Below are 25,793 nucleotides of genomic sequence, written 5' to 3'. Positions count from 1 at the left end.
GCTCCTTGGGTTTTGCTTTGGAGGTTCTAACTTCCTAAATCTCCCCAGAAAGGTATCCTAGTCTGAGCAAAACCTGAAGATATGGTGTACAAGCAGCTATGGCTAACTATGCCAACTCGTAGATCCAAGTGCACTCAAATGCCTCAGAGCCCAGCACAGTCTGGTGCCTCTGAGTGCTCTGTGGGAGCAGCTCGGTTCTGTACAGGGCCTGTGCAGCTGCTGAGGCTGCTGAGGACAGTGCTGGGGACTCCGTATGAAGAGGAAACTAATTCACATATTTCATCTCACATGACAAAGAGCGGCCAGGCACAGCAAGGGGGTAGAAGAAGCAGCCCTTGATCCCCTGAGCAGAACCTTTACATGTAACAATGCCATTCCTCCAGTGCTTCCCAATGAGATTCCACAGGATGCTCATTTGTTGAAACTCTGCTGTGTGAATTTGGCACAGAAGCTGCATGCTGATAATGACAATACTGATCCTGGCAAGAGCAGCCAGGGAGCACAGGTCAAAAGGAAGGTGATGGTGGTGAGCAGCACTAGGATGCTTGCACTGTGTCTAGTCAACTGTGGATATTAATGATTTCCCTTACTTTCCTAAGTCTGAATAGAGTGGATTTTATTCCATCTTTGTTAGGGAAAGTGCTCCAAAGCAAAAGCATGCCTGCCTGAAGATATTTCTCTAGATGTTGAACCAAGGATGACTAATTGCCCAAATTAAACATTCATGTTTGACATTTCAGTCTAAAAGACTTGCTGTGGGACACACAGGAGTACAAGGCACATGCAGGAATCTGGTTCTGCTAATTTTATTCCTCCAATGCCACTATTCAGCTCTGGATTACCTAGGGCCAGTGTCAGTGCAAACAGTTCTGGCCCCAAACCCAAAAGTCCCATTGATTTCTGCAGCCATGGAGTCAGACCCCAGGAGGCTGCAAGCAGTTGCAGGAACACTGGGGGAAGTTTAGTTTGAGAAGATTGAAAAGATATTTACTGTGATGTGCAGGCCATCTCTTGAAAACATAGCAGCAGCTGCTTGAAGCAACTCAGGAGTGATTTCTCATGGGAAAACTGCCCTCTGTTTACAGTGCAACATGTAGGCTGTGTGTGAGGAGGAGGAGGAGCAGCTCCTGTGGGCGTTCAAGCCCACTAAAACCACAGGGTGGTTTTAATTACATTTGTAACTTCTTTTGTTTTCTTCTCTTGACAGTATAAATACCTTTAGTGATCTTCACTGAAGTGTCAGAAACCTGTGTGTCCACATGCTGTTGCACAAGTGCTGGCATCACAAGTGCTTGAAAAACTGCCTTAAAAACTCTGTGTGCAAATTATCTGTTGAGGGAGAATAAACAAGAATATGCAGAGCAGCAACTGATGACCAAATGATGGCTTCAGACAGTAGCAGATTGAATAGACCACTGTTGATGTTTTTCACTGGAAGTTGAAAAAATCCCCTTGCATGGGTAGTCCCAGCTCTCTCTGAGTCAGCTTTCCAATGGCTGAAGGATTCCCCTGGCCAAGGAAACTCTTGTATGGCAACTTCTTTAGAATGGAAAGCCTCACAAAGGTACCCATCAGCCTTACAGGTCTTGGTTTTGTTTGTATATTTCCAGTGTAAGATCTGCCAGAGGGAGTGGCCTCTCCCCGGAGTGGATGTTCCTGGTCCCCCAGGCTCTAATAAGGAGATGTGCCATGGCTGTCCTGACCCCTTGGCCGCTGCCAGTCCTAAAAGGTAGTGGTAGCAGTAGCAGCAGAGTTAAAACCAGCTTTCCCAGTCTCTGACGAACACTGAGGTCCAGGCCTTGCTAAATTAATCAGGGACAATGGGTGAGGGAAGAGCTGACAAGCTTTGCACTCTGGTCTGCTGCGCTTGAGCTTCTTGGCCAGATGTGCATCCTGCCCATGGCCAATACCTGAACTGCCAAAGGCACAGACTGTTCACAAACAGTTCCTCTCCCAGCCCCACTGCTCACTATAAGCTCTTTCCTTCTCCTGAGCACGGAGCAGCTCCAGTACTGTCCCCTCTTCTTTGCTGACCTTGGCAGTCACCACTCACCCACAGCCTGGGGTCACAGCACGTGGCTGAGGAGCAAAGGGCACTGGATGCTCCTTTCTCACAGTGACTGCAGCGTGTCTGAGCCTGACCCTGAGAGATGGCACCGCTGAGCTCTGCGAGGTGAGGGGAAGCCAGAACAAAGATCATAAAACCCTCACACTCACAGCACGCCTGTGTGGCTCCTCAGCAGCTGGGCCAGCCCAGCCACAACGAGTCTGTGTGCACACTCATAACCCTCAGTGCTGCCTGGAAATTCAGAGGAGCTTCAGCTCCACTGCAAGAGATCTGCTGTGCTGATTAACAACTCTGTGGTTTTTGTTTTGTTTTTTAACCTATTCTCAAATAGTGTGAAAATAATGGAACTGAACATTAAAAGAAGACACCAAGAAGCAGCCTAGGAATAACCTGTACTTTCAGCTGGAATTCCCTGCACAGCTGAAGGAAGCTCAGGGAAATAAAACCTAAATTTAGGGAATGCCACTGACAAAATCTGAGTTCAGAGGTCACATAGGGGAAGTGAAAGGAATGAAAGGGATTTGTCTTTACAGACAAACTGTGAGTCTGCTGATAAAGGCAGATACTGAGAGATGAAGGAAGCAATAGGAGGAACCAGGAATTCCATAGGAATTCCACTGATTGACACAAGGAAAAGAAAAGGGGGGGTAGATATTAGAAGGGGGCGTGTATTAAGCAATTCAGGAAGTCTGTACTTCTTAAGTACCTCAGCCAATGGGGAAAGAGAGAGGGAAATGCAGCCGGGAAATTAGGATAAAAAGGAGGCTGCATCCTCTAACAATTTGAGAGACCCTAGGGGAATGGTCCATGGCCTCTCCCTTTATTCAAATAAAGTAATAGGACTCCTCTGTCTCCTTTTTCGACATAAACCTCTGGTGTTTGTGGATTAATTTCCTTGACTGAAGTAGTCTTAAACCCTAGACAACCTCAGAGATTAAGTGTAAAACAGTAGGACACCCAAGCATCTGATTATTGGCCAGCTGAAGATAAGCAAGCAGTTTGGTTGGATGGTAGGGATCCACGAGACAATGTGAATAGAGGGGGAGAGGCTCCTCAATGAGACCTGAAGGAGACACAGCCTGTAAATTTGGACTGTCATGTCAAAATTCAGAAGGCAGCTCCAACAAACCAAAATAATGCCGGTATGGGGAGAAAATATGGGGTAGAACAGCGTGAGGACATATATTTCCATAGCTGTGTGAAGTCACCAGAGGGACAGAAGACAAGTCCTTGTCCTTTGCTGGGTTTGTGGTACAGTGTCCTGTCTTGAGGATGGTTTTTATCGCATATCCTTTTTTTGTTTTGTCTGGGGTGGTCGCAGCCCTCCCCCTAAAGTGTTTTTGCTACACTTTGTTTGCCACCCCGGGTGCGCTGCCTCTGCCGTTCCAGCCGCGGCCCGCGGTTCCCGCCGCCGCCATTTCCCCATCCCGAGGGCACCGGCCCGGCTGCCCCTGCGGGGGTGCGAGGGAAGCCCCTTTGCCCTCTCTGCCGCCCTCACCACGGGCAGAGCGGGGCCGAGCCCGCGCCACAGCGCCCCCTGCAGGCGCGGGGGAATCATCGCCCCGCCCTGCCCGGCCGGGAGCCAGCAGCGCCCCTGCTGGCTGTGACCGGAACTGCACCCAAGGGGAAAGCGCAGCCCAGGGACGGCTGGGACTGAGTCTCTGCTTTTGTTTGCTGTTGCTGCTGTTGTTGTCCTTAGCTTGTCTTGTTTTATATATATATGTATATAAGAATATGTAAGAATATATATATATTCTAGTAAAGAACTGTTATTCCTTTTCTCGTATCTTTGCCTGAGAGCTCTTTAATTTCAAAGTTAAATAACTTGGAGGAAAGGGGATCATATTTTCCATTCTAAGGAAGGTTCCTGCCTTCCTTGGCAGGCACCTGTTTTTCAAACCAAGACATGTCCCTACATTCAGCAGGCTTCCACCTGCTTTAGGATGCCACTTTGCAATGTCCAGTCACCATAAATACTACAGAAAATCCAGAAATGTTAAAGATGTCCTGGCAGTTGAGGGAATTGTAGCCTTGCTGGATCTCCTTTCTTTCATTTCTCCACATGCATTTATGAGGAATAGGGTTGTGAAACCCAGATAAACTTAAGCAGAATAAGAAGTTGGAAATGAGAGAAACCAAACATGATTACAACAGCAGCACCAGAGGTATTTTAGTAACACAAGCCTCTCACTTGTGATTTCATTTGATTTGAGCTTCCACTGTTCAGGTTTATTCTTAGCTGGCCACCTGGGTCTCCCGTCCCATGCGTGTAGAGAAGCAAAATGCTCAGGCAGGATGCAGAAGGGCAGCTCTTGGAGCAATCTGCCCTCAGTCCTCACAGGGCTTGTCTGTGGGCAGCTGGCTTCTAGGAGAAGAGGATCAGGCCAGCAGCACAACCAGCCTCACCTCTGCATACACCAGAGAGAAGGGTATGGCAAGCCATGGAGAGAAGTGTGGAAATATGTGCCCCCTGCTACAGAGTGCTCCAAGAGCTCTGCACAAGTTTGGGCTGGTCCCTTTGCTTACAATCAGCAAGGGGGAAATAACATCCTTCCACCAGAGAAGGAGGGAGCTCTGCCATGCTCTAGCACCCTCTCAGAGTTTTTCTATTTGTGACATGGAAGGTCTCCAAACATGAAAGGTAAAATTTGGAGAGGCAAGAATCTAGGCTTGTTCCTTTTTTCATTTCAGCTGGCCTTCACCAACATCAGTGGAATCACTCCAAGTTCACAGTGCATTAGTGGGAAGGAAAATCAGTGTTTAAAATCTAGTTATACACTAATTTGTGCTTGTTTCCATAAATGGCTTGTGCTTGACAATCCTGTGGGTGTCATTTATGCATTACCAAATTATGCAGTTAATCAGTTAGTACATGTTTTTTTGTTTCATTCTAAACAAAGCATAAAATATAATACTCTGCTCTCTGAAACCCCCTAGAAGAAAACTTGATTGTCAGAGCTGTCTCTTCTATATAGATTTCATATCTTTGGATCAGAATCACAGGTCATGGCATCTAAATATACTGGTTTTGAGGGCAAAGCAATTTCCTATGCCAGAAATGAGGGTTCTCAATGCATGCACATGGAACCTTTGTTAGACTACAGTGTTATGGCATTACATTCTGAAAACCAGCTTCTAGTTACCTGAAGAGTCCTTTGCAAAGAGCTGTAAGTAATTTCTTCAGTTGAGGAAGATTGTTTGAGCCAGTCTGCACCATCTCAAAGTCACTGATGATGTGAACTCGCAGGTAATCCTGGATGAGTTTAAGATGCTCGTCAGAGACACTGTGAAGTAAACAGACAGGTCAAAAGCCAGCTCTTCTCTGTACTCTCAAATATCAAACAGCTTTCTTATTTTTCTCAAATTCCCACTGTTTAGGCACATGGCTAATAAACCAAGTTCTCTCAGCTATTACTCATCCTTTATATTAGAAAACTATACCTCAGTGGAGAAAGTGTATGGCTGATTTTAATAATTCAGAAATGTATTTTTTCTAGAGAACATCTGGACTGTAAACAGCAGTCAATGCACTGTTGATCTGATTCTGTTCTTTATTTGGTAGTACAAATGAGGAGTAATCTTGTTGAATCAAACAGATCCTCAGCTGTTCCAAGCACAGAGGCCCAGCAAGCACAGAACTGGGCTGAAGGCTGGTTCAGCAGCCCTGTCACTTGTCCTTCTTTACCTGCTTGTGTCCTGGTACTGCAGTCGCTGGAGTAATGTCTCAGAAAGGGACAGTTTATTCACGTCTGCTGCCCGTGAGTTTTCGGGGAGAGAAGAGACCTCCTTTGTCTCACTGCTCGGCAGTGCCATGAGGATGTTGCGTGGGGGCAGGACAGGAGGTGTGGGTACCAGATCTAGCAAGAAGGAAAGGAAAGGCACAGTCATTCCAGCACAGAAATTGGAACTCTTGTCCCTCACCCCAGGCAGGGCAGAGCCCACCCTGCAGGTGCAGTCTTTGCAGAAGCCATCTCTTCCAACAGGTCTGTGGAGGGATGTCAGAGCTGGGAAGCTCAGGGCTCAGCACTGGCCCAGCTGTGTTTCCAGGGATGGCAGTGGTGTGAGAGCAGCAGGATGAAGGATCAGGCTTGAACCTCACGTGCAGGCAGCACATGCCTCTGCCTCTGTCTCTGCCTGCAGTGAACCCCAGCCAGTTTTGACTCTCCCATTTGCACAGCAGCTGTGAAGGTTAATTTGTTAAGTTGAATATAATGCTTAGAGAACATAGCATGTGTACCTCACCCATGTCATTCCCCTTATCATGGGGATCTGCTGCTGAGGCAGAATGGATGGAGGGACATGATGGAAGGAGTACCAGAAACTCCTAATGGAAAAAGTGAATGGCAAAATAAGCAGAGATGGAGAAAAGAGGCCCCATGACCCAGTGCATAGGGGCTGAATATCCTGCCTTGTCTTGTGGACATTGAGTTGGAAGGAAAAAGGATTTTCCTGCTGCTCATCATATCTCACTCTCCTGGGAGAAGAGTGGGTTCATCTCTACTGATCCCAACCATGGTTACCTTTCTTTTCATACCAATTGCTCCAACAGCTTGTTATATATGTTGTATTGTAGCAGGTTGAGTTGTGAGGTTTTGTTTGGTTATTTCCTAATGGTGGAATTTGCATTACAAAAATACCCCTAGGACTGACCCACTGCTTCTGGGCCACTGCTGTGATTCAGAGCCACCACAGCACTGAGCCATGGGTGGTTAATCTGCAGGGTGCTCATCTTCCACCTCTGTAGTTTCACATCTCAGATGATAAGACATCTGTACGCCCTACATGGCTCCACCATGATAGCACAAAGTGCCTTAACAAAACTAAATTCTGTACATGGACAGCCCAGACCCAGTACTAATCTCTCTTCATCTGAAGGCTCTTAGTCTTGGATACAACTTCATTCCCTGCTGCTTGCCTCTCTCTGTGTTATTTTTGCTGTAGTTCCCTCCCCAGCCCTGGGAGCTGGAGACTCAGTACAACTGGCCAAAAGCCAGGAACATCTTTCCTGAGCAGATTTGCAAAATTTTGTTCTATTTCTTCCAGAAAATTGCATACCAAAATCTTCCAGCTCCTATTAGATATACAGTGGATTCCATCAAAGGGTTACACAGACTCTGGGTTGCACAGGCACATGAGTCTGTCCTAGTTCACAGGGCCTGTCTGTCTGTCCCAGGGATTGTATCCTTCAGACAAGTTTGATTGCAGTGCTTATCATTTCCAGACAGACATTACACAGGACAGGAAGGATGGCTCTGTGGACATGACCTTCCTCTAGGAGAACTATGACATACCCAAGGGGTGATCCAGGAAAAATCTAAGAAATTATCTGAGACCAGTGAGTGCCAGGAACCCACAGTGGCATTGATATAAAATAGTTGGGATGATGCCAATCACACCTCTTCATCTGTACATGGAGTTAGACTGTCTGCCACTGCCAGAGCCATGCCCTCTGCTTTGGACTGTCAAAAATCCTCTAGAGAAGAGCAGCTGAGGGGCTTCAGATGCCCCTCAGCAGCTGCAGGTGCATGGCACAGCAGAGAAATGTGCTTCAAGCCCCGAGGGAGCATGTCTGTTTTGAGACAGGCCCTACAGATGCAAGACAAGGACAGGATGCAGAGGCTTGGGAAATGGCTGGACATAAAAAGTTGGAGTCCAGATAAGGACACCAGATTAACTACCCCCTCACCAGATGCAGTATACTTTCACAGAGGGTCTCAGTGTATTCCCTCAGTGAGCTAAACTGATGTTCCAGGTGCTGTACCACAGAAGACAGGAGGGCTCACTGCAGCAGGCCTTGCCAGCTCAGGCCTCTCTATGCTCTGCTCTGTTTCATGGCACAACATGTTCTAATCTCCTGCCTGCACTGCTTATCAAGAGGTATGAGTCAAGGGTCTGCATCACCAAGTCACATCATGGGTTTCTTACCAGTGTCCTCCTCCAGTTCATCAGCAGCCTCCTCCTCTTCCCGCGGCACTGGATATTTGAGGTGCCATACCAGACCCATGTTCTCCTTCTTGTAATACTCTATCAGTTCCTCCAGGTTCTGAAAATACCTCACAGGAACACCCTCTGATGCCTGAAACAAAACACAGAGGCAGTCATGGCATGGGATTTCCTACCACACAAACATTGCTCCTTGCAGAAGGAAAAACAAAGCCATAGAGAGAGGAAAAAGCCACTGCTGCTGCCCAGAAGAGAACTTGCCCTGGTCTTGCTGTCCATGTGACCACAGGCTCTATGCAGAACAAGCAAACACATAAGCTCACACATTCCAGCCAGAGTCAGGATAGATACCAACCTCAAAGACTCACTGAAGCCAAATGGAAGAGTTCTCTCACTGGGTTCAGGGTGATTGGCTTCACAGCAAAGGAAGATTTTAAAAACAAATAATTCTCCCAGATTAATCTTTGTATTCTCTCTTTTACTGAGCACAAAGCCCCTAGACTGTGTTACATTTTGTGGCATCCAGGAAGATTTTTCTGTGAAATTGCAAGGTAAACATGGCTAAATCCAGACGTTAGCATCCCTTCCAGGATTCAAAGGCTCAGAACTGGGTTCAAATGAAACAAGGTGCCTCACACACAGAAATGCTGGGATGGAGGTTTAGAGAGTGGCAAGGACTGCAAACACACATGGCATGACACTGTGTGTGCCAGCTGAATTCTGTGACCAAACCTGTCTCAAGCACACCCTGGCCATTAATCTCAGCAAATGGTTACTCACAGAGGCCAAACACAGGGATAAGGTTTTAGAGGTGTTCAGAGCCAAAGTTTCAGGGTAATTATATCCACACATTGGCATAGTGACTCTGCCAGCAGGAACAGCTGCTATCCCTGCAGCTCTGCCCCCTTGCTTCATCCACAGACCGTACCAAAGACAGACACGGTCTCTCATGGCTCAGTACAGACCTGACTAAGGGAAAGGACTCTGCATCACCTTCCAAACTGCGCTGAAGTACCATCCAATACCAAGGCTACAGCAACACACAACCAAAGCTCTTATCCCTCTCCTTGGGGCACCCTCCTCCTGGCAGGGTGCTCCTTCTGGACAAAAGGTTTTCCCACAGAAACCAAACCAAGAAGGCCCTGTCTATATCTGCCATAAAAGACCAAGAAGTGGGGGCAGAATGGTAGAGAGCAGTTGTTTTCCATCCCCACAAGGCTGTTGTTCTTGACTTAAAAGATCAACATTGGGAATTCACAACTGGGCAATCCAAAGGAAGACCTGATCACCCCAATGGCAGGTTTGACTGGCACTGTTTTGCATGCATAAAACTAGATTTTGCATAGGAAACATGGTTAATTAGTAAGGAATTAAAGCTGTGACTCTAATTTGACATAATGTGTTACACAGACATTCTGCCTCTGACTAACAGGCAGGGTATTTAAATTCATTTTGGGATTGCAATGATTGCTGGTAAAAAGTAACACATACAGAGTTTCAATACATGTTTGAACAAGCTTATTTACTTGTCATTCGTTTTTGTTCGATTTCTTATTCTCTGTGAACTTTTTTGTTTGAAAGGCGAATGTAGAAAATCCAAGAAATTTAACAGGCAAGATGTGAGCAAAAACCACAGCAGAACACAGGAAAATGTCTTCAGAGACTCGTAGCACCAACAAGATTTCTTTTTAACTTTTCCTAAATAATAAAGTCTCAGGCTAGAAATTAGGACAGTGTTTTCAATAGTGAACTGCAAGTCATCAGTGCCCTCAGGCCTGCCATTAAAAATACCTTTCATTTTTAGCTACACCTGAATGTCTTTAAAGGCTCAGCAAAGCACATTTTCACAACAGACATGGGTGATGTTTCTGAGAGCTCTGCCTGTAAAGCCTCCTTTTCTGACTTGCACATAACTGCATTTAACAAGATTTATTATTCTCATACGCTGGAAAATGCCATGTTCAGCATGAAGGCAATGCTTGGGCAAACACTGGATTATATTTTTGTGAGGCCCAAGATGTTAAAACAAATCATCGGTTAAAACGTCTCATGATCCTACCCAGTATAGGTCAAATCTTGCTCTTCTAGAGCAGCACAGACTCTGCACATTCAGAATGACTTCTCATTTACGCCAATTACTGCAAATAGCATCTGGATCCTCCCAGACTCTTCTGCTTCTTGGTGCCAAGTGTGAACGTTGGGAATCAGGGAAAACCATCGAGAAAGAACAGTTCTAATCCATCGTATGAAAGGATCCTGAAGTCACAGTGCTGCACTGGAACAGACCTGGAATAGTTCAACCAGTCTTCCATGCTTTTCTATTCATCTTTCAAGCAGTACCTTCTTCTCTGAAATCCCCATTTTTGTGATTACTCATTGTCCAGCACCCCCCCAGCAGCCCAGAGGGCACTGTTAGCAGCTCTGGTGGCGGGTGGCAGCACACTCAGTCTCTGTGACCTGCCCACGGCAGTGTTACCCACACTTCACCCTCTGGATTACCCTGCCTGGGCAGCCTTCTGCCCACCTGCAGCCCCCACAGACAGGCTGAAGCTCAGGAGGAACAAGGCTTAGGGTGGCTTCTTTTACCCTAAGCTACTCCAAAGGGCACCTGAGAAAAGGCATCAGCCCCATCAGAGCACACACAGAGACCCTAAAACACAACAAGGACAAACAGGGTCAGGGTTTGCCATGTGCATCCCTGTAGGAGAAAAGCTTTGCTGTTGGTGTTCTCTCACCTCTGCAATCACTGCAGTCTACTCCTCTCCTCCTCTTTCCAAACTCCTCCTTCACTTTCCTTTGCTACTTCACCACCTGCCTGCTTCCCCGATCTCCCCTGACTGTGCCTGAAGGCCCCTGTCCTGTTACTGCACAGCATCCCTGCCACCCTCAGTGCCCAAACACTGTCTTCTCAGCCTTGTTCTGCCCCTCAGCTCCTGCTCTCCTAGGGTGCCTGCAGAAGGACAGACAGCCATAAACAGCACTTTTAAGGCCAAACGGAGTCTTGATAGAAGTGGTAGGAAAGGCTGAATTAGCACTTTTTGCTGCCAAGGATAGTTCAGCCTCTGAAACCATCCTGGTCTCTGTAGTAAGCAGAAGAAGGAGCATTTTGCAACAGGCCTCCTTCCTCTAACTCAATGCATGGTCCAAAACCTGTGTTTCAGCCCAAATTCCCTGGCATGGCCATCAGCCCTAGCTCTCGTGCAGCCTGGCTGGGTGCACACATGAGCAGAGAGGCCCTGCTGTTACACACCTCTTCTACTCTGTTGACTTGGCCCACTGCACCCAGTCACCTTTCTTGATGAAGCTCCCCTTCTGAACCCTTGAGGATAAGTGGAATTTGCCATGTCAAGAAGCTGGGCTTTGTATGCATCTGAATCCAGATGCTCATTCCCAAAGAGAAGCAGCCTCCATTCTAGCAGTGCCAGCTCCTCTGACAGCCCACCTTCCCCAAGTCCAGTGAGGAGAAAAAGGACCAACTCCCCATGGCACACAGTAAAATAAAGGACAGAATTTCATCTTTTAAGACATAATTCAGCAAAGAACTGAACATGTGGCCCGAGCAGCTGCACAGAGATAGGTGAGAGCTGAAATAAGAAAATGGGGAAGTGGCAGGGTCAGGAGCTCCAATCAGCCATGGCCAAGTACAGAAGGAAGGGTGGGCAGCCTGAAACCTGCACAGCACACACTCATGGATGTTCGAGGATCCTTCCCCACACCACAAAAGGCAGTGGCACCACCTTGCTACACATCAGCTCAGCTGTCATGAAAGTCTGAAAGCAAAATCATTTGATTATTCTCATTCATTTACTTTTGTATTATAATTATTATTTGCAAGGACCTTAACAGAGGAAGTGTACGGGAAGGGCTGCACCCCTCCAACAGACAGGCATGCCCAGCTGCCCTCTCTGCCTTTTGCCTGCACTGTGAAACAAGCTCCTCCCAGTTCAAACACCCCCCAACCAGCCCCACTCCCCACAAGAGAGCAGGGCACCCTGCTTTGTGCTGCCTCCTTCTGCACAGAGGCACAGCAAACACTGTACCTTGTTTGAAATGGGAGAGAGAACAGTAAAAGCAAGATTTTGTTGCACTGCCTTCTCCCCTTGGGGAGGGGATGAGAGCAAAGCCTACATGACGGACAACAGTCATGTCTGGCACACAAGTGCAAGGTACTCAGATACTACCTGTGCTGCATGAGCCGCTCCAAATCTAACAGCTCATTATTTTGCTCCCAGCCACAGAGCAAGAGGACCATGACCGAGGCTGTGGTGTGATTCCAGCCAGCACTGCCTGGGACTGCAGAGATTATGCCTGAGCAGCATCAGTTGAACATGCAAAGTCTGGCTCAGTAATGTTGCTGTGAGTGCACAGGTTGCTGGATGACCCCCCTGAGGGCTGGTCTCTGCCAGCAAGCGAGGAAAGCAGCCCAAATCTGGGACATCTACTAGGACATCTGCTTTCTTCCCACTTGAACTTGTGGCAAAGGTTTATAGGTGGGGAAGGAAAAGTAGTGGTGGATAATGAAGTATGGGTATTGAGTCAGGTTGTAGATGGTTGCAGAGCACATTACCAAAAACTGGATTTGTGGTAAACATTAATAAACATTCTCCAGACAACTGCACGGGATGACAGGAGAGAGGCAAAATGCAGCCTAAACTTTACACAAGCTTGTTCTGGATTTTGAGACAGGAAGCAGAGGCAGAACAGGGCACTGTGAAAAAATCAAAGCAGGATGGGGCAGCACAGAGCAAGCTGGAGCCACCCCAGCAGAGCCAACAATGAAATCCACTTCCCGCCCCCCTGCCTGCATTTATTAAGTAACTGTTTCCTCAGGGTTATCACAGGATAGATCTTGTTTTAATTGCACAGTGAATTGTTTCAAGTCATTATAAACGGGGATGGCAAGTGTCATCTCCATGGCAACACATCACATCCCCAGAAATGTGCTCACAGGGCTCATGGGACACCAGAGAGGTGTGGAGGGCAGGCTCTCCTTCTGTGGGGATTCTTCCATCATCCCCGCTGGTACCTCGGCTTTGTGCTGATGGCAGCCACAATATATGGAAAGAAAACACCTAGTGAATGTATGCAACTTAGAGAACAGCCCACAAAACAGCAGAGCTGTACACAGGAATCTGGAGAACAGTGAATCAGAGACTGAGCAGCAATTTTATAGTGGGAAGTCACATCCAAAGCAGAAGTCTCTCCAAGATCTATTAATGAGAGTGTCACACAAGATGCAAGAAGAAATTCTTCTGCTGTACTCATTCCATAAAGGTTTAGCTGGACTGCTGTGGCCAGCTTGGGGCACCAATTCTTATGGAACTTATAAGTGCCATAAACTATGTTACTTATAAAGTACCATAGAAAGCCTCAAGGAAAATTTCCAAGAAAGACTGAAGAGTTGGAAAATGGGTTTCATACAGAAAGGGACTTGTATGGTCTGGCAAAGGGACAGCCTCGAGATGTCACAGCAGTAGTCTTACAAGTTTTAAATTTTCTTCTAAAGAAGATGGCAACTAGAGGTGCTGCAAGGCCCTGAGGGACAGCAGTGCCAGGCACCCAGGCACCCCTCAGCCAGATAGCAAGTGTCTGATCCTGCCTCAGCTCAAAACCAGGGCAACACTGGGCTCACACACCTGCAAGGCCACTTGCCACTCCAAACTCTGTGACTACAGAAGCCCTTTGCAAATCTCCCAGCTTCCTTTATCCAGATCCAGAACCCTTGAAGAGCATGGGTAAGGCTGAACATGACCATGCTTTTCATCAGCAGCCCTGCCATTTCCACCACGACTTTCACACCTTCCACTTCTGATTCCAGCCCTTTCAGCTGTGAACCTTCTTTCCCACGGAATGTCTTGGTGTCTCCTGTCCCCCAGACCCCCAGAGCCTACCCCTGATTCTCCACGTCCTTCCAGTTTTCAATTTCCTCTGGTCCTCTGTATGCTCACAGTACAATGGCTGAGCACAACTAGCTACAACTTGCTCTTGTCTTCTTGCTGAACTGGCTTCTAGGCCAGGTACAACTAACGTCTTTAATCACTAGCCTTTGGATAAATCTTGTGATCCCCTTTCCAAATTCAACCACCTGAACTTTTCAACAGGTTTTTGTATGGCTGTTGACCGGATAATCTGGTCTTCCTTTGTATCTGGTGTATTCAAGTAATGCCATCTGGCCAAGAGAACTCTTTGCCAAAGACACTGCAAACACAAGTTTAGTGAAGAGCAGCTGTGAACGTGACTTTAAGAGAAGTTGCAAGTAGATTATAAATACATGAAGTAAGAAGATGTAAAGCCTATGCTAAACTAGGAGAGGAACTGGTTAACTTGGGGTTCATTACAACAATTGTATAAATAGATGGCACAGGAAGTCTGGGGCCCTCAGAAGGAAGAGGAAGTGTTTTCCTTTCCTGCGCCAAGGCACAAGGAGGAACTAGGAAACTGATCATCTGGTTATATTGCTTGAGCCAAATTTTTCTAACTAGAGTACCTTAAAACAGGTATTTAAACACATACATCGGCATTTCAGTAACCTGCAATAAGTTTTCAAAGTTACAAAATTCTTGTAAATACCCACCAGATTAAATGGAAGCAGTAAATCTGGTCAATTCTACTGTGGTAAGAAAGGCTAGCAGGAACTCTTCTCTTCTTTTAGATTTGAAAAAAAATATTATGTTTTGAGGTTTGGAAAAAAAGTTGTCTTCAAAATTGTCTGCTAGCTAGGAAGTCTAGGTGGCATTTTAAAATTGATGTTTGGCTCTCATGTAGACAAGCTTTTTGTATTTCACTAAAGAAGTGAACCTAAGAGCTAAGGAATTCCTGGTAAATTATTTTTAAAGCGTTTTTTAGCAACTTGGCTGTGTTTCACTTTCATTTTGTCAGCAAACCTGCCTTATTTTTAGATTGAATCTTGTGCTAAGAAGTTTCAGGAGCATTTCACAAAAATGGGATTGTAGACAGGAATCACAGCTGGGAGAAACAGCTACTTTCCAAAATATAAGCCACCCAGAAATGTACTCTAATTTGAATGCAACACTTGGGGCTTGGAAGAAATGGAGCTACCTAGGAGCACAGAGGGAGACAAGCGTGTGCCTGAGGAAAAGAGGGCTCCTGTGACCTGGAGGGTCGATAAAGAAATGATCTTTTGTAAGAGGTGAGAACTTGTGGGTTGGCAAGGGAGTTCTGCTGCTGTATAAAGCTCAGCAAGAGGGCCTCTGCCAGGAAACTAAGCATGAGAGAAGAGGTAAGGGGAGGAATCAAGGGAACATGGGCAGAGGATGATGGTGGGTGGCCAGAGCAGCACTTCCTCACTTGGAAAAAGATCATACAAATTTTGTGGAGAATGCCACAGTGTAAGTGCAGTCATAAGTCATACATCTTGAATAAGGTTGGAGGGAATGGAAGGCAAACAGTTGCTGTCTCCTCCAAGGTGAGAGATGATGGAGGCTTTTTGTCTCATTCCACATTTGGTTTGTCCTGATATTCAAGTTTGTTAATACATGTCACTTCTGCTACAGTGACCTTTTAAGACTTTGGGTGAAAATCATGGAATTCATATCTGGGAAATCTGGGAAAGAGGGATTCAGAATTTCTGAATGAAATTATTCATGACAGGAAACAAGGAATTACAATTTAATAATAACTAGGTACATATTACTTCTAGCTCGTGATCCTGGCTGAAAATCAGACATAAAAAAAAAATAAATAAATCTGAGTTAAAAAGGGAAAAAAAAGAAAATTACTGTATTGTCAATCCTATAAAATTCCCTCTGTTCCTCCAGTGCAACTGAAGGATGCCAGTACATACTACCACTAGCTCCATTTCTTTAAGCATGATACTGACTTAAGATACTATGTGTATTAATTACTCACACTGCATCAAAATTCCATTCTTATAAAAAAATCAGAAAAAATAGGATTGCTGAAGGTTTCCAATTTTGGGAAAGGCCATCTCACTTTTTTCTTATGTGCAGTGTCATGGAAAGGACTTGAGAAGCACAATTCATTCTTCATTTCAAATGCTTAACATGTTCTCTGTGTGGAATGTGAGACCAGTTGCGGTTTATCCTAAAAAAGATCCTGACTCTCATATCTGCCACTGTTGATCTCCTCTGGCTGTGAAAGAGTTCTCCTCTCTGTGATCCCATCCAGGCTTCATTCTGGCAGCCTGAGGACTAGTCATGTTCACAGGTAGGCAATGGTCCCATGGCAGAATTGGGACATTTGCAAATTAGGAGAGTCTGATGGAGGAAAGGAATATTGAAAGGAGTTCTCAGTAGAGTATAATTGGCTGCCAGATTTTAATCTCAAGTTCCTTGCTAAAATTCTACATCTTAAAAAAAAACGTATTAGAAGCTCTGGAGGTGAAGAATCTGTGGAAGTCTTTTGAACTGGCATTCTCCACACACGATAAAGACATAAATCATAATACCAGTGTACTCAGATCCTGCTTAAAGACCCCATTTTACTCTGCTTCAGCACTCCATGGTTCACGTAAAAATATGTTAACTGCCAAATATCCAACTAATATAGTTAGATAGATGTCAGAAAGAACACCAAACAATTCTAGAAAGCACCGAGACCAGTGCTGGGATAGTTCTTCACACTCTTCACACTAAATAAACCATTCAAACTCTGGCCATCAAAAAAGATTTTGCCAATACAGCACACAATGATTCAGCTTGTAGCACCAAGAGAACCCTGCTGAGCAAACAACCCTTTCAGCATTTCTCTGTGTTATAATAAATAAGATTTACATCAACAAAAAGCAAACAACAGTACAGTTCCATGATGGAACATAAAGGACTGGTATTAAAATTAGCTACAGGGTGCAAGTCAGATGAGTTGATGATGAATGAGCAAGGACTGCAGGTCCATGAAGATCTGATGCAATTTTTTTAGCACTTCTGTAGTGTGTAGGTGGAATTTAAGTAAAAGTTTTGGAGTATGCTACTTCTAAGAACTTTTGTGATTTTATCACATGCCTTGTGCTTTTTGGTTTTCCATTGAAGAGCTTCAACACTTGAAGTCAAATTAAAATTTCCTTTTTAATTTCTTCATAAAGTATCTAGCTCTAGCTCTTACCAAGATAAGCTTGAAAACATGGGTCCCCAAGAGCTATCAAGGCACTCAAGGCAGCAAATGTAGCACAGTCATTGTTTCTAAAAGCACTTAGTGGAGGTCATTGTTGTGATTCTGTCAGTGCTCTCTGCTGACATTAGCTGGACTGGGAGAACTATTGCAGGTTACTTGTTTCTGGTGGAAGTTCCCAAGCTCCCTTCAGCTTTTCCCTCTGTAGAAGGCAATAAATACATACCCAAGCAACCGTGTGTGGTGTTTGAAGCCTTAGGAGAAAGAACTTTTCCCTGAAACTGGTGAAGACATGCCCACAATGGCTGTGTATGCACAGCTGGGCAGGATCCCTCATCCCACATCAGTCTTATACTGAGCTCCTGGGGATCTTCTCCAACCTGTGCAGCAGACAGTGGAGGATCCATAATCAGCTCTCTGCTTTCCCTGTTGTCCTCTTGGCTGAATGAATCCCAGTTTCAACTGTCACCAAGCACTAAATATGCATAAATTACATAAACTATCCAGTGGGAAAGGAAAAATGTAAGATTAAAAAGGTAATACTTATGGAAGATATGCTGCTGAAGCAAAGCAATGCAGGCAGAAGGTACATGGGAAGCTGCATGCACCACATTGTACTGCATAATTTTCTAGGATTGCATAATTCAAACCCCTAAGCAATGCACAGTAAGGGTAGAAGCCTTAGTTACAATTTCCTGTCTTCAGTCTGCAGAATTTCTCAGGCTTTATCTACAGCAACTGATTACTATGTTTGAGACACTAAGGATGACCACTTGTCCTTTTTTCAAGGGGCTGTCCCTTATTTCATTCTTTTACTGCAAACTCTTAATCAGTTGGAAGCCCTGAGCCATAGCTGCTGACTGAACAGATAGAGAACCCAGCCTGAAGGAGCACCATCATTTAGCAAAACTAACCACAAAAGTAAAACCAGAAAGAAAACACCCTTCAAATCCTCTCCTTTTATGTTCTCCCCTGAGCCACACTTCTGGAATAAAAGTGGTGGATGTTACACATTTTTTGTTACACTTTGGCCCCTAAAATTGAACTCAGGATTTCTGGGTTTGCATGCACAGGAATGTACAATGACAACAGGCTACTCAGGGTCTCTGTGAGCAACCAATGCCTGCCTGTGGCTCCTGCCATGTCTGATCACAAGGAACACTTGATATTAAGGCTGTTAAACAGCTCAGGTCACTACAGCCCCATCAAGTTTTAGAGAATAAGGCTTAATGCAGAGTTGCTTGGAAATTTTACCTCAGGCTTACGAGTCTGCTAACAGAGAGCAACCCCAGCCCACAGGGAGCTTCACCATCCTTTGTCCATGGGGTTTGCTGAACCCAGCTGTGCTCTATGTTGACTTTTAAAATACTGCAGAGGGACAGCTTTAGAACCCTAGGATGGAACAGACCTCAACCAGTTAAGACTTTCAGAGGAGAACCAAGACTGAAAACTCTGACAGAAGTACAAACTGAAGACATAAGAAGTCAGACAGCTGGGCAAAGGTCTGGGAACAACCAAAAGCTGCACTGTGACTTCATTCTTTCAGAGGGACTGAAACAACTGAGTCTGAGCTATCTTTGCTAAAATCTGTTTCGTTTCCCTAAACTGTTCTGTTATTTGAAATCAAGCCTTGCATGCATTTATGCAGCAATCTGAAAACTCAAGGATGCTAATTTTTTTTTTATTAATTTAAAAGCTCTAATAACTTCAACTACCAAAAGGTAAATTTGAAGAGTATTGGTGAAGCAGACCCTGTTTACCTAAAACAAGTGCAACCACAATACTTTCAGTTGATATTTAAAGGTGATTGTATCTTTATATTTTACTTTTATGTCAGCAATATGCTGCAGCCCATGTAGATTGCACTGGTCCCATTTCCCACAGGTGAAGTGCAGACTGAATGAGATCTGGAGCCTATGTGTCACTTGTGATGTGCTGGATGAGTTCCATGTCTGCATGGAGAGGGATGCAGCCTGCAATGATCCATCCCATCAGCAAAGCAAGGTAGATCTCTGAAGAAGAAAGGGCATCTCCTTGTCAGTATGGAGTGTGGAAACAATTTTGTAGTGACAGTGATACTTGTCATAAGACTCATTGTAAACAAATGTAATATCAGTGTTTTCCAAGACTCATTCCTGTCTTAAACAATCAGGACAAAAAGCCTCATATAGCACCAACAATATAATAATTTCACTTTCTTTGAGAAAACAACTCAAGACTTGCCTGTAAATGAGCACTTTTCTCTGTGGCCCACCATCCCTCAAAGCACAGAAGCAACAGAACACATCATTTCATTACCACACAGCTGAGAAGGAAATAATCTGTTGTCTTCCTGAATACCTGAAATTGAGATATGAAGCTTCATCTGAAGTCTTTGGAAATATAAAATATTTCTAGCTGCTTCCCAACTAGAAGCCTATCCTTTGAGGACTGCACCCCACGGACAAGTGACCCTTGCCACAACAGTTTTGGAAAGACTGTTTGTCTGTGGGAGGGACTCAAGTTGCAACAATTTTGGCAGGACTGCTCCTTGTGAGGTTGGAGCCACGCTGGACAAGTTCACAGAGAACTGTCTCCGTGGGAGTGTGGTAAATAGGTATGATTCGTTCTGACAAAATTGAAACAGTAATCAATATTGATACACTAATTGATATTTGGAAATAATAAAACAGTTAAAGGTATAATGCCAAGAAAGAAAGGGAGAGGAGGGGTTCCCCCCCCCCCCTTCTCCTGCAGATGTTCAGAACAGGAAGCAGCAAGAGATAACTATTACTAAATTTAGTTGGAAGAGAGGAGAATTTGGTTGGACACCTGGAAAATGTTAATTATATGAGATTTATTGCTTTAATGTTAGAACATAATATTGGCTGATACTATTCCAGCTTGGTGTGCATGTGTAATCCAAAAGGTGAATCAAAGGACACCGAGGAAGAGGAGAGGCCTTCCTCAAAGAAGACCCCTAAAGAGTGGCGTGACCCCCTAAAAGAATGGTGGAGCATGCGTGGTAAAGGTGATGAGGGCGGTGATACAAGTGTGATGAATCACAGGAAAATGGGAGGAGATGGTAATGACACACAGCATAAAGGGGAATTTTGGCTTGGCAAGCTGGTACATGAGGTGACGGAGGTCGAGCCCTGCACTCCGTACCCCGCGCGGTTATTTTTGCTTATGCGCTGTTATCAGAACCAAATTATTCCTTATTTTAACCAAATTATATTGTCAATATTTTGAGTGTATTCAATTTTATATACAATAAGCTACTTAATTAAAATTGCTGTTACATTTAATTTTGTTTGGGTTTGTTTTTTTTTTTTTTTGATTGGCTAATTGGGCAAATATAACAGGAGGGACCCGAAGGCATAACAGAGAAAAAACTCCTCTCCCTGGGCAAACAGAAAAAGATCTTGGGTGACACACTGACCAAAACCCCCCTGCCCTGTCTCCCTGTGCTGTCAGTGGGGAAAGGGAGGGGCTGAGGAGGAAAAAAAGGTGTTTTATAGGCTTATTTTCTCATTTCTCATTATTCTACTCTGACTCTGTTAATAATAAAATTATCTTACACCTTCAAATTTGAACCTGCTTTGCCTTTAGAGTGTTTTCTCCCAGTTCTTATCTCAAGTCATGAGCCCTTCATTAATTTTTTTTTTCCTCTCTCCAAATGCCCAAATGTAGCAGGAGAGGGTGAGTGAATGGCTTTCATGGGTGCCTGGCATTTGGCCAGTGTCAAAAAACAAATATATAAAGGATAAGACAATCAAATGGATTGAATGATATGTGACTGTGATATGTGACAACATTAAAGCTAATATCCATCAAATTACTGCAAAATGAGATTATTTTCTTGTTGATAATGTTGGTTGCATAAGTTTTCAGTTGTTTTTTCTCATCTGCCATAAGAGTTCCAAAATTTCAGGAAAATTTTCCTTTTGCTAGTCTAGGAGACATTGAGGTGGGTGTGTCCCAGGGGCTCATCTCAGGGTTATACATGTTTGTAACTCGATTGTTTGCACACCCAAGCTCTTGTAACAGAGTGGGGGGGGGAAGATCCAGCAGGGTAGGAAAGAGCTGCTGGGTGTTTGATTTTGGATGCTCAAAGCCTTTCCAAAGGGGAACAGGTGAAACAATTAACTCTTCTAAAACAGTAATTGTTAAACTGCTTACTGTATAACAGCCCTAATCCTTATCTCCTGAGTCTGGAAGGATTTTGCAGCTCCTGGAAGCTTCTTTATACCTTCAGCAAGGACTGGCTATTTGCAATTTTCATTTGTTTGAGTGTGCTGAAGGCTTTACAACATAACACAATTATTAGAGGATAAAGAGCAAAAGAAATTGATGACATTCATTCACATTTCACTCATTAGAGGGAGATTTTGTCTGATAGCACATCCAGATAAAAGGAAAAGGAATTTCACTTCATGGTGTGCATTAGCTTCCAAATACCTGGTTGCATTTTCTGAATGTTGAAAAACAAAATAATATCACTTTAACTTGATTTAAACCACATTCTCTGTTTTTTTTTTTTTTAATATTTCAGGAAACTGGAAACATTCTGGAAGGGTTCAAACTAGACAAAAGCTGGATATGGTTTGTTTGTATGAAGAATTCTGTATACTGAGAGATTCAGTAGCAGGAATGTGCATGTTTCAGGAAATACCTAGCTCTCTTATTAAATTTTTTAAGCTGCTTCTTTCAGCTTTCCAAAAACCTGTGAAGTGCATTAAGTTCACTTCTACCTCAGATGCAATAATGAAAAAAACATTTTGCTTGTATAAAGAGATTTGGATATTTTGCAGAAACATGAAATACATAGATTTTGCTAAGCCCAGATTGTAAAATATTTTCAGTCCTACATGTAAAGTGCTTTGCAAACTGATTAAAATCAACATTAAATTATGCTGAAAAATATTCAAATTTTAACATCTAAATTTTTTTATAATAAAATGAAACTTAATTGAATTATCATTTTGGACATACTAGAAATGTGCTGCCCTAACCATGCTTCAATACATTGCTTATAAGTATTGTCTGGTTATTCACTTGTCCCTTCTTTCTATCCAAGAAAAGTGATCACCCTGATTAATCTCTCAGACCTGCAGTCCCAACAGTCCCATGAGCACAGTGAGTTTTCCACAGTAACAGATAACTCAGGTGAAATCTGTTCCATTCTCATCATTGTCTTTTCTTAAGACAGCTCTGTGCAATCTGCAAGTGGCATTTTGGGCAGACCTGCGCCTGCCCTGTCTTCACTGCAGCCCATGAGGTTGCACAGGTACAAACACCTCACAGAGCTGTGACACAAGCTCTAAGTGGTGGATGGCTGAGCCTCACCTGAAGCGTTTTACTTTGCTTTATCACCCAATGAAACCAGCTACAGAGCAATTTCCCAGTAGAAAGGTTGTGATCAGATACAGAGAGATTAGCAAAGTCCACAGCAAATCACAAAGTCCTGTTACAGAAAACCTTTTGGTGGCCACATGAGCCAGAGCAGCACAGCACACTGAGATTACAGTGCAGCAACAAAGAGAGCAACGAAAACTTTGCATCTCTCTGCAAAGGGCTGACAATGGACTTGGCACTGCAAATGGCACAGACAGACAGTGTCTCTGACGTTGGTGACAGCAGCAGTGACACCAGGAATGCAGGAACTGAACTAAACTCACAGCTCTTATCAGATGCTGCTAGCAGGACAGCAGCCTGCGCTCCAGAGTGGGTTTGCACTCCGGATGGGGCCTCTGCCCCAGCTCCACCCTGCAGGACTCAGAAACAGGAGGCAGAACTAATCCTGCCCAGGAGCAGGCACAGTCCTGCTGACAACAGGCACCCCTCTCATTGTGCGTCTTCCTCATCCCAGGAGAGAGAATCTCATTTGTTCTGGCATATTTAGTCAACACATATACAGTGTATAAATCAAGATGGTTCCCAAAATATGTGTTTCTAGAAGAGCACTGGGGAGGGAGGGTTTCAGCAGAAAGCCCCATACAGTATTTAGGGCTTCTCCTACCCCTGGGAGCCACAGAGCACACTGGTGATCTGCTCCTAGTGTCAGCTGGCACTGTGAGTCACAGCTGCTGGTCTGCTTTTGAACTGCTCACATAGCACTATTTGTTTCCTGTTGCACAAAGCCCCATGTCAGACTAGAAGAAAATTACCAGAAAAAGAAAAAAAAAAATAACCATATGATCACTCACTGTAAAACAGTGCTGTCAGGGCATCTATAATTTTCACTGAAGTTAGGAAAACACACAAGTAAAAAGGGTCAGGCCCTCCCTTTACAACAGGTAACGAGTATAAATGCAAGTAATTTTTTAAAATAGCGGATTTCAGCACAAATTGAAAAAGTGCTCATGCATACAGGAATGATGATCGGGCACTGACTGCAAAATTAATATTTCTCATGTTTCTCCATGGAGCAGGGAGCAGGAAGATGCATACACACTGCTGCCTTCTGTCAAAGAGCTGGGCAGCTAGGACAGCCCAGGGAGAGGAACAGGAAAGAAAGACAGGCTGTAAAAATATTAATGGTTTCCTTACTGTAATACAGTCTCTTGTACAGCATGAGAAGAAGGCTGCATTTCCTGATCCCTTCTCACAACAAGGTAATCCACAAAACTCTGGAGCTGGTGAAACAGTTTTGCTCAAGGCAAAGAAAAAGTTATTTAAAAATGAAGGGCCTTGGAGCATGTACTATGCAAGGTACAGTCTTGGTTCAAAACCATTTCCCCCTATTAATGTAAAAAAATGTAAAAAAGCTAGGATTTTTCAGGGTTTTTTCCTCTTTCAGGGAATTTTCTCCCATTTGTTGCCTAAGAGATAATAAAAATGATACTTAAGAGAGACAAAATATGTAGCCATGGAGGAAGGGGAAGAGTGCAGCTTGCTGCAGTCTGTTAGCTCAGGGGCATTCTCTTTGGAAGTGCAGAAATGCCACCAGATTTTCATTGTGGGATGAGGGGCTGATCTCAGCATCTTGCTCGCTGTTGGGATTGGAGGGGGGACGCTGCTGCTGCTGCTGCTGCAGGGAGAATCCGCTGCCACCGCGGAGTTCTGTCCTTCACTGGCTCTCCTTACTGTGGGTGAGCCTCTGCTCCTCAGAGCGGCCGTGGGACTGGGACCTGTTAACACCCAGCCTCCCTGGGAAGGACCCTCCTCATCTACTCGGGTGCCTCGGGGGAAAACTGCTCCTCACTCCAAGGGAGCATCTCCCAGCTGCTTTCAGGAGCCTGGCTGCCACTGCGCAGCCCCGGCCATTTTCTGCCACTGCTTTGGGTTTTTTGCTACAATTTAGCCCGAAAAACCAGCACCCACCAGGACCCCCCAATCCTTTTGCCTCTGCCACCACTTTGGGCTTAGTGCTACACTTCGATTCACTGCCCCCGGAGGCCTGCTAGCCTCTGCCGTTCCAGCCGCGGCCCGCGGTTCCCGCCGCCGCCATTTCCCCATCCCGAGGGCACCGGCCCGGCTGCCCCTGCGGGGGTGCGAGGGAAGCCCCTTTGCCCTCTCTGCCGCCCTCACCACGGGCAGAGCGGGGCCGAGCCCGCGCCACAGCGCCCCCTGCAGGCGCGGGGGAATCATCGCCCCGCCCTGCCCGGCCGGTAGCCAGCAGCGCCCCTGCTGGCTGTGACCGGAACTGCACCCAAGGGGAAAGCGCAGCCCAGGGACGGCCGAGAATATACACACATTTTCTAGTGAAGAACTGCTATTGCTTTTCTCGTATCTTTGCCTCAAAGCCCCATAATTTAAAAGTTATATAGTTCAGAGGGAAAGGGATCATATTTTCCTTTCTGAGGGAGATTCCTGCCTTCCTTGGCAGACTCTTGTCTTTCAAATGAAGGCAGGTGTCATGTTCAAAATTGCTTATCTGGGCTTTTTCAAAAGGGTGATCCAATTTTTCCATCTGAACCAACACTTTTCTTCAACATCCTGGCAACACCATGATCACAATATGGCAGGCAAGAGAAATTCCTTACCATGCTAACTGCTGCAGATGCAGAATCCTAATGGCAGATCACAAACCATGCCACAAAATTCTGGAAGGACATATGCCAATATTCTTAGTTCAGCCTGAATGCAAAAGTGCCTCTTTGCATGTAAAAATGTGTACTTCCCCTTCTTCCACCTGTCCTTGAACAGTTAATTTAACCGTGAAAAAAAAAAAAATACACTATCATTCCATTAGGGTGGGACCAGGCTTGAGGAAAATGAAATGTACTCTCCAAGACTTAACAAAAAAAGTGATGCAACTTGCAGTGAAAAAACTCCACAGAGTGGCAGAGGCAGAGCTGTCATATCACATGCACTATGTGTGTATGTAGCTGTGATATGACAGATCTTCTAAACTTTCTGTCATCAAGAAAAACTCCTGACAGACACAGACAACAGTCCAGATCTGGGCAGGAAGACAGCCCTTTTTTTAGGAAGAAGCACTGTGCAGGTTAAAAAGTTTATTTGATAGGATTGATAATCAGCTAATCAGCGCTCATATTTGTAATCAATACGAGCTAATCTCAAGATTGAGTATTGAATCTTTCCCATATAATTTTTGTAAACCCAGAAGTGAGAAGCATCTACTGATTGCTGTATTAATCTAACACCTGATCTAGTGCCATAGGATTAGTAGACCCTTTCATTTATAAATGGGATTTTTTAAATGCCCACATTCCATCCTAGTCAACAGCTTTTACATCCTCGTAAAAAA

At 44.8% G+C, this 25,793-nt stretch overlaps 1 protein-coding gene across 1 annotated transcript in view; it reads right to left on the bottom strand.

The window, feature by feature from the left end:
- Positions 1 to 25,793, bottom strand: part of INPP5D (inositol polyphosphate-5-phosphatase D) — a 50,863-nt gene that overhangs the window by 17,031 nt on the left and 8,039 nt on the right. The window contains exons 3-5 of the mRNA XM_041467548.1: positions 7,994 to 8,144; positions 5,754 to 5,925; positions 5,212 to 5,352 (exon numbers count right to left, since the gene is read on the bottom strand). Coding sequence (XP_041323482.1) covers positions 5,212 to 5,352; positions 5,754 to 5,925; positions 7,994 to 8,144 — 464 coding nt within the window. The remainder of the gene's footprint in view (positions 1 to 5,211; positions 5,353 to 5,753; positions 5,926 to 7,993; positions 8,145 to 25,793) is intronic.

This window comes from Pyrgilauda ruficollis, unplaced genomic scaffold (assembly GCF_017590135.1).
Source record: "Pyrgilauda ruficollis isolate IOZ18807 unplaced genomic scaffold, ASM1759013v1 scaffold209, whole genome shotgun sequence".
Taxonomy (NCBI): Eukaryota; Metazoa; Chordata; class Aves; order Passeriformes; family Passeridae; genus Pyrgilauda; species Pyrgilauda ruficollis.
The sequence above is the reverse complement of the archived record's forward strand: the minus strand, read 5'-3'. Positions and strand labels throughout refer to the sequence as shown.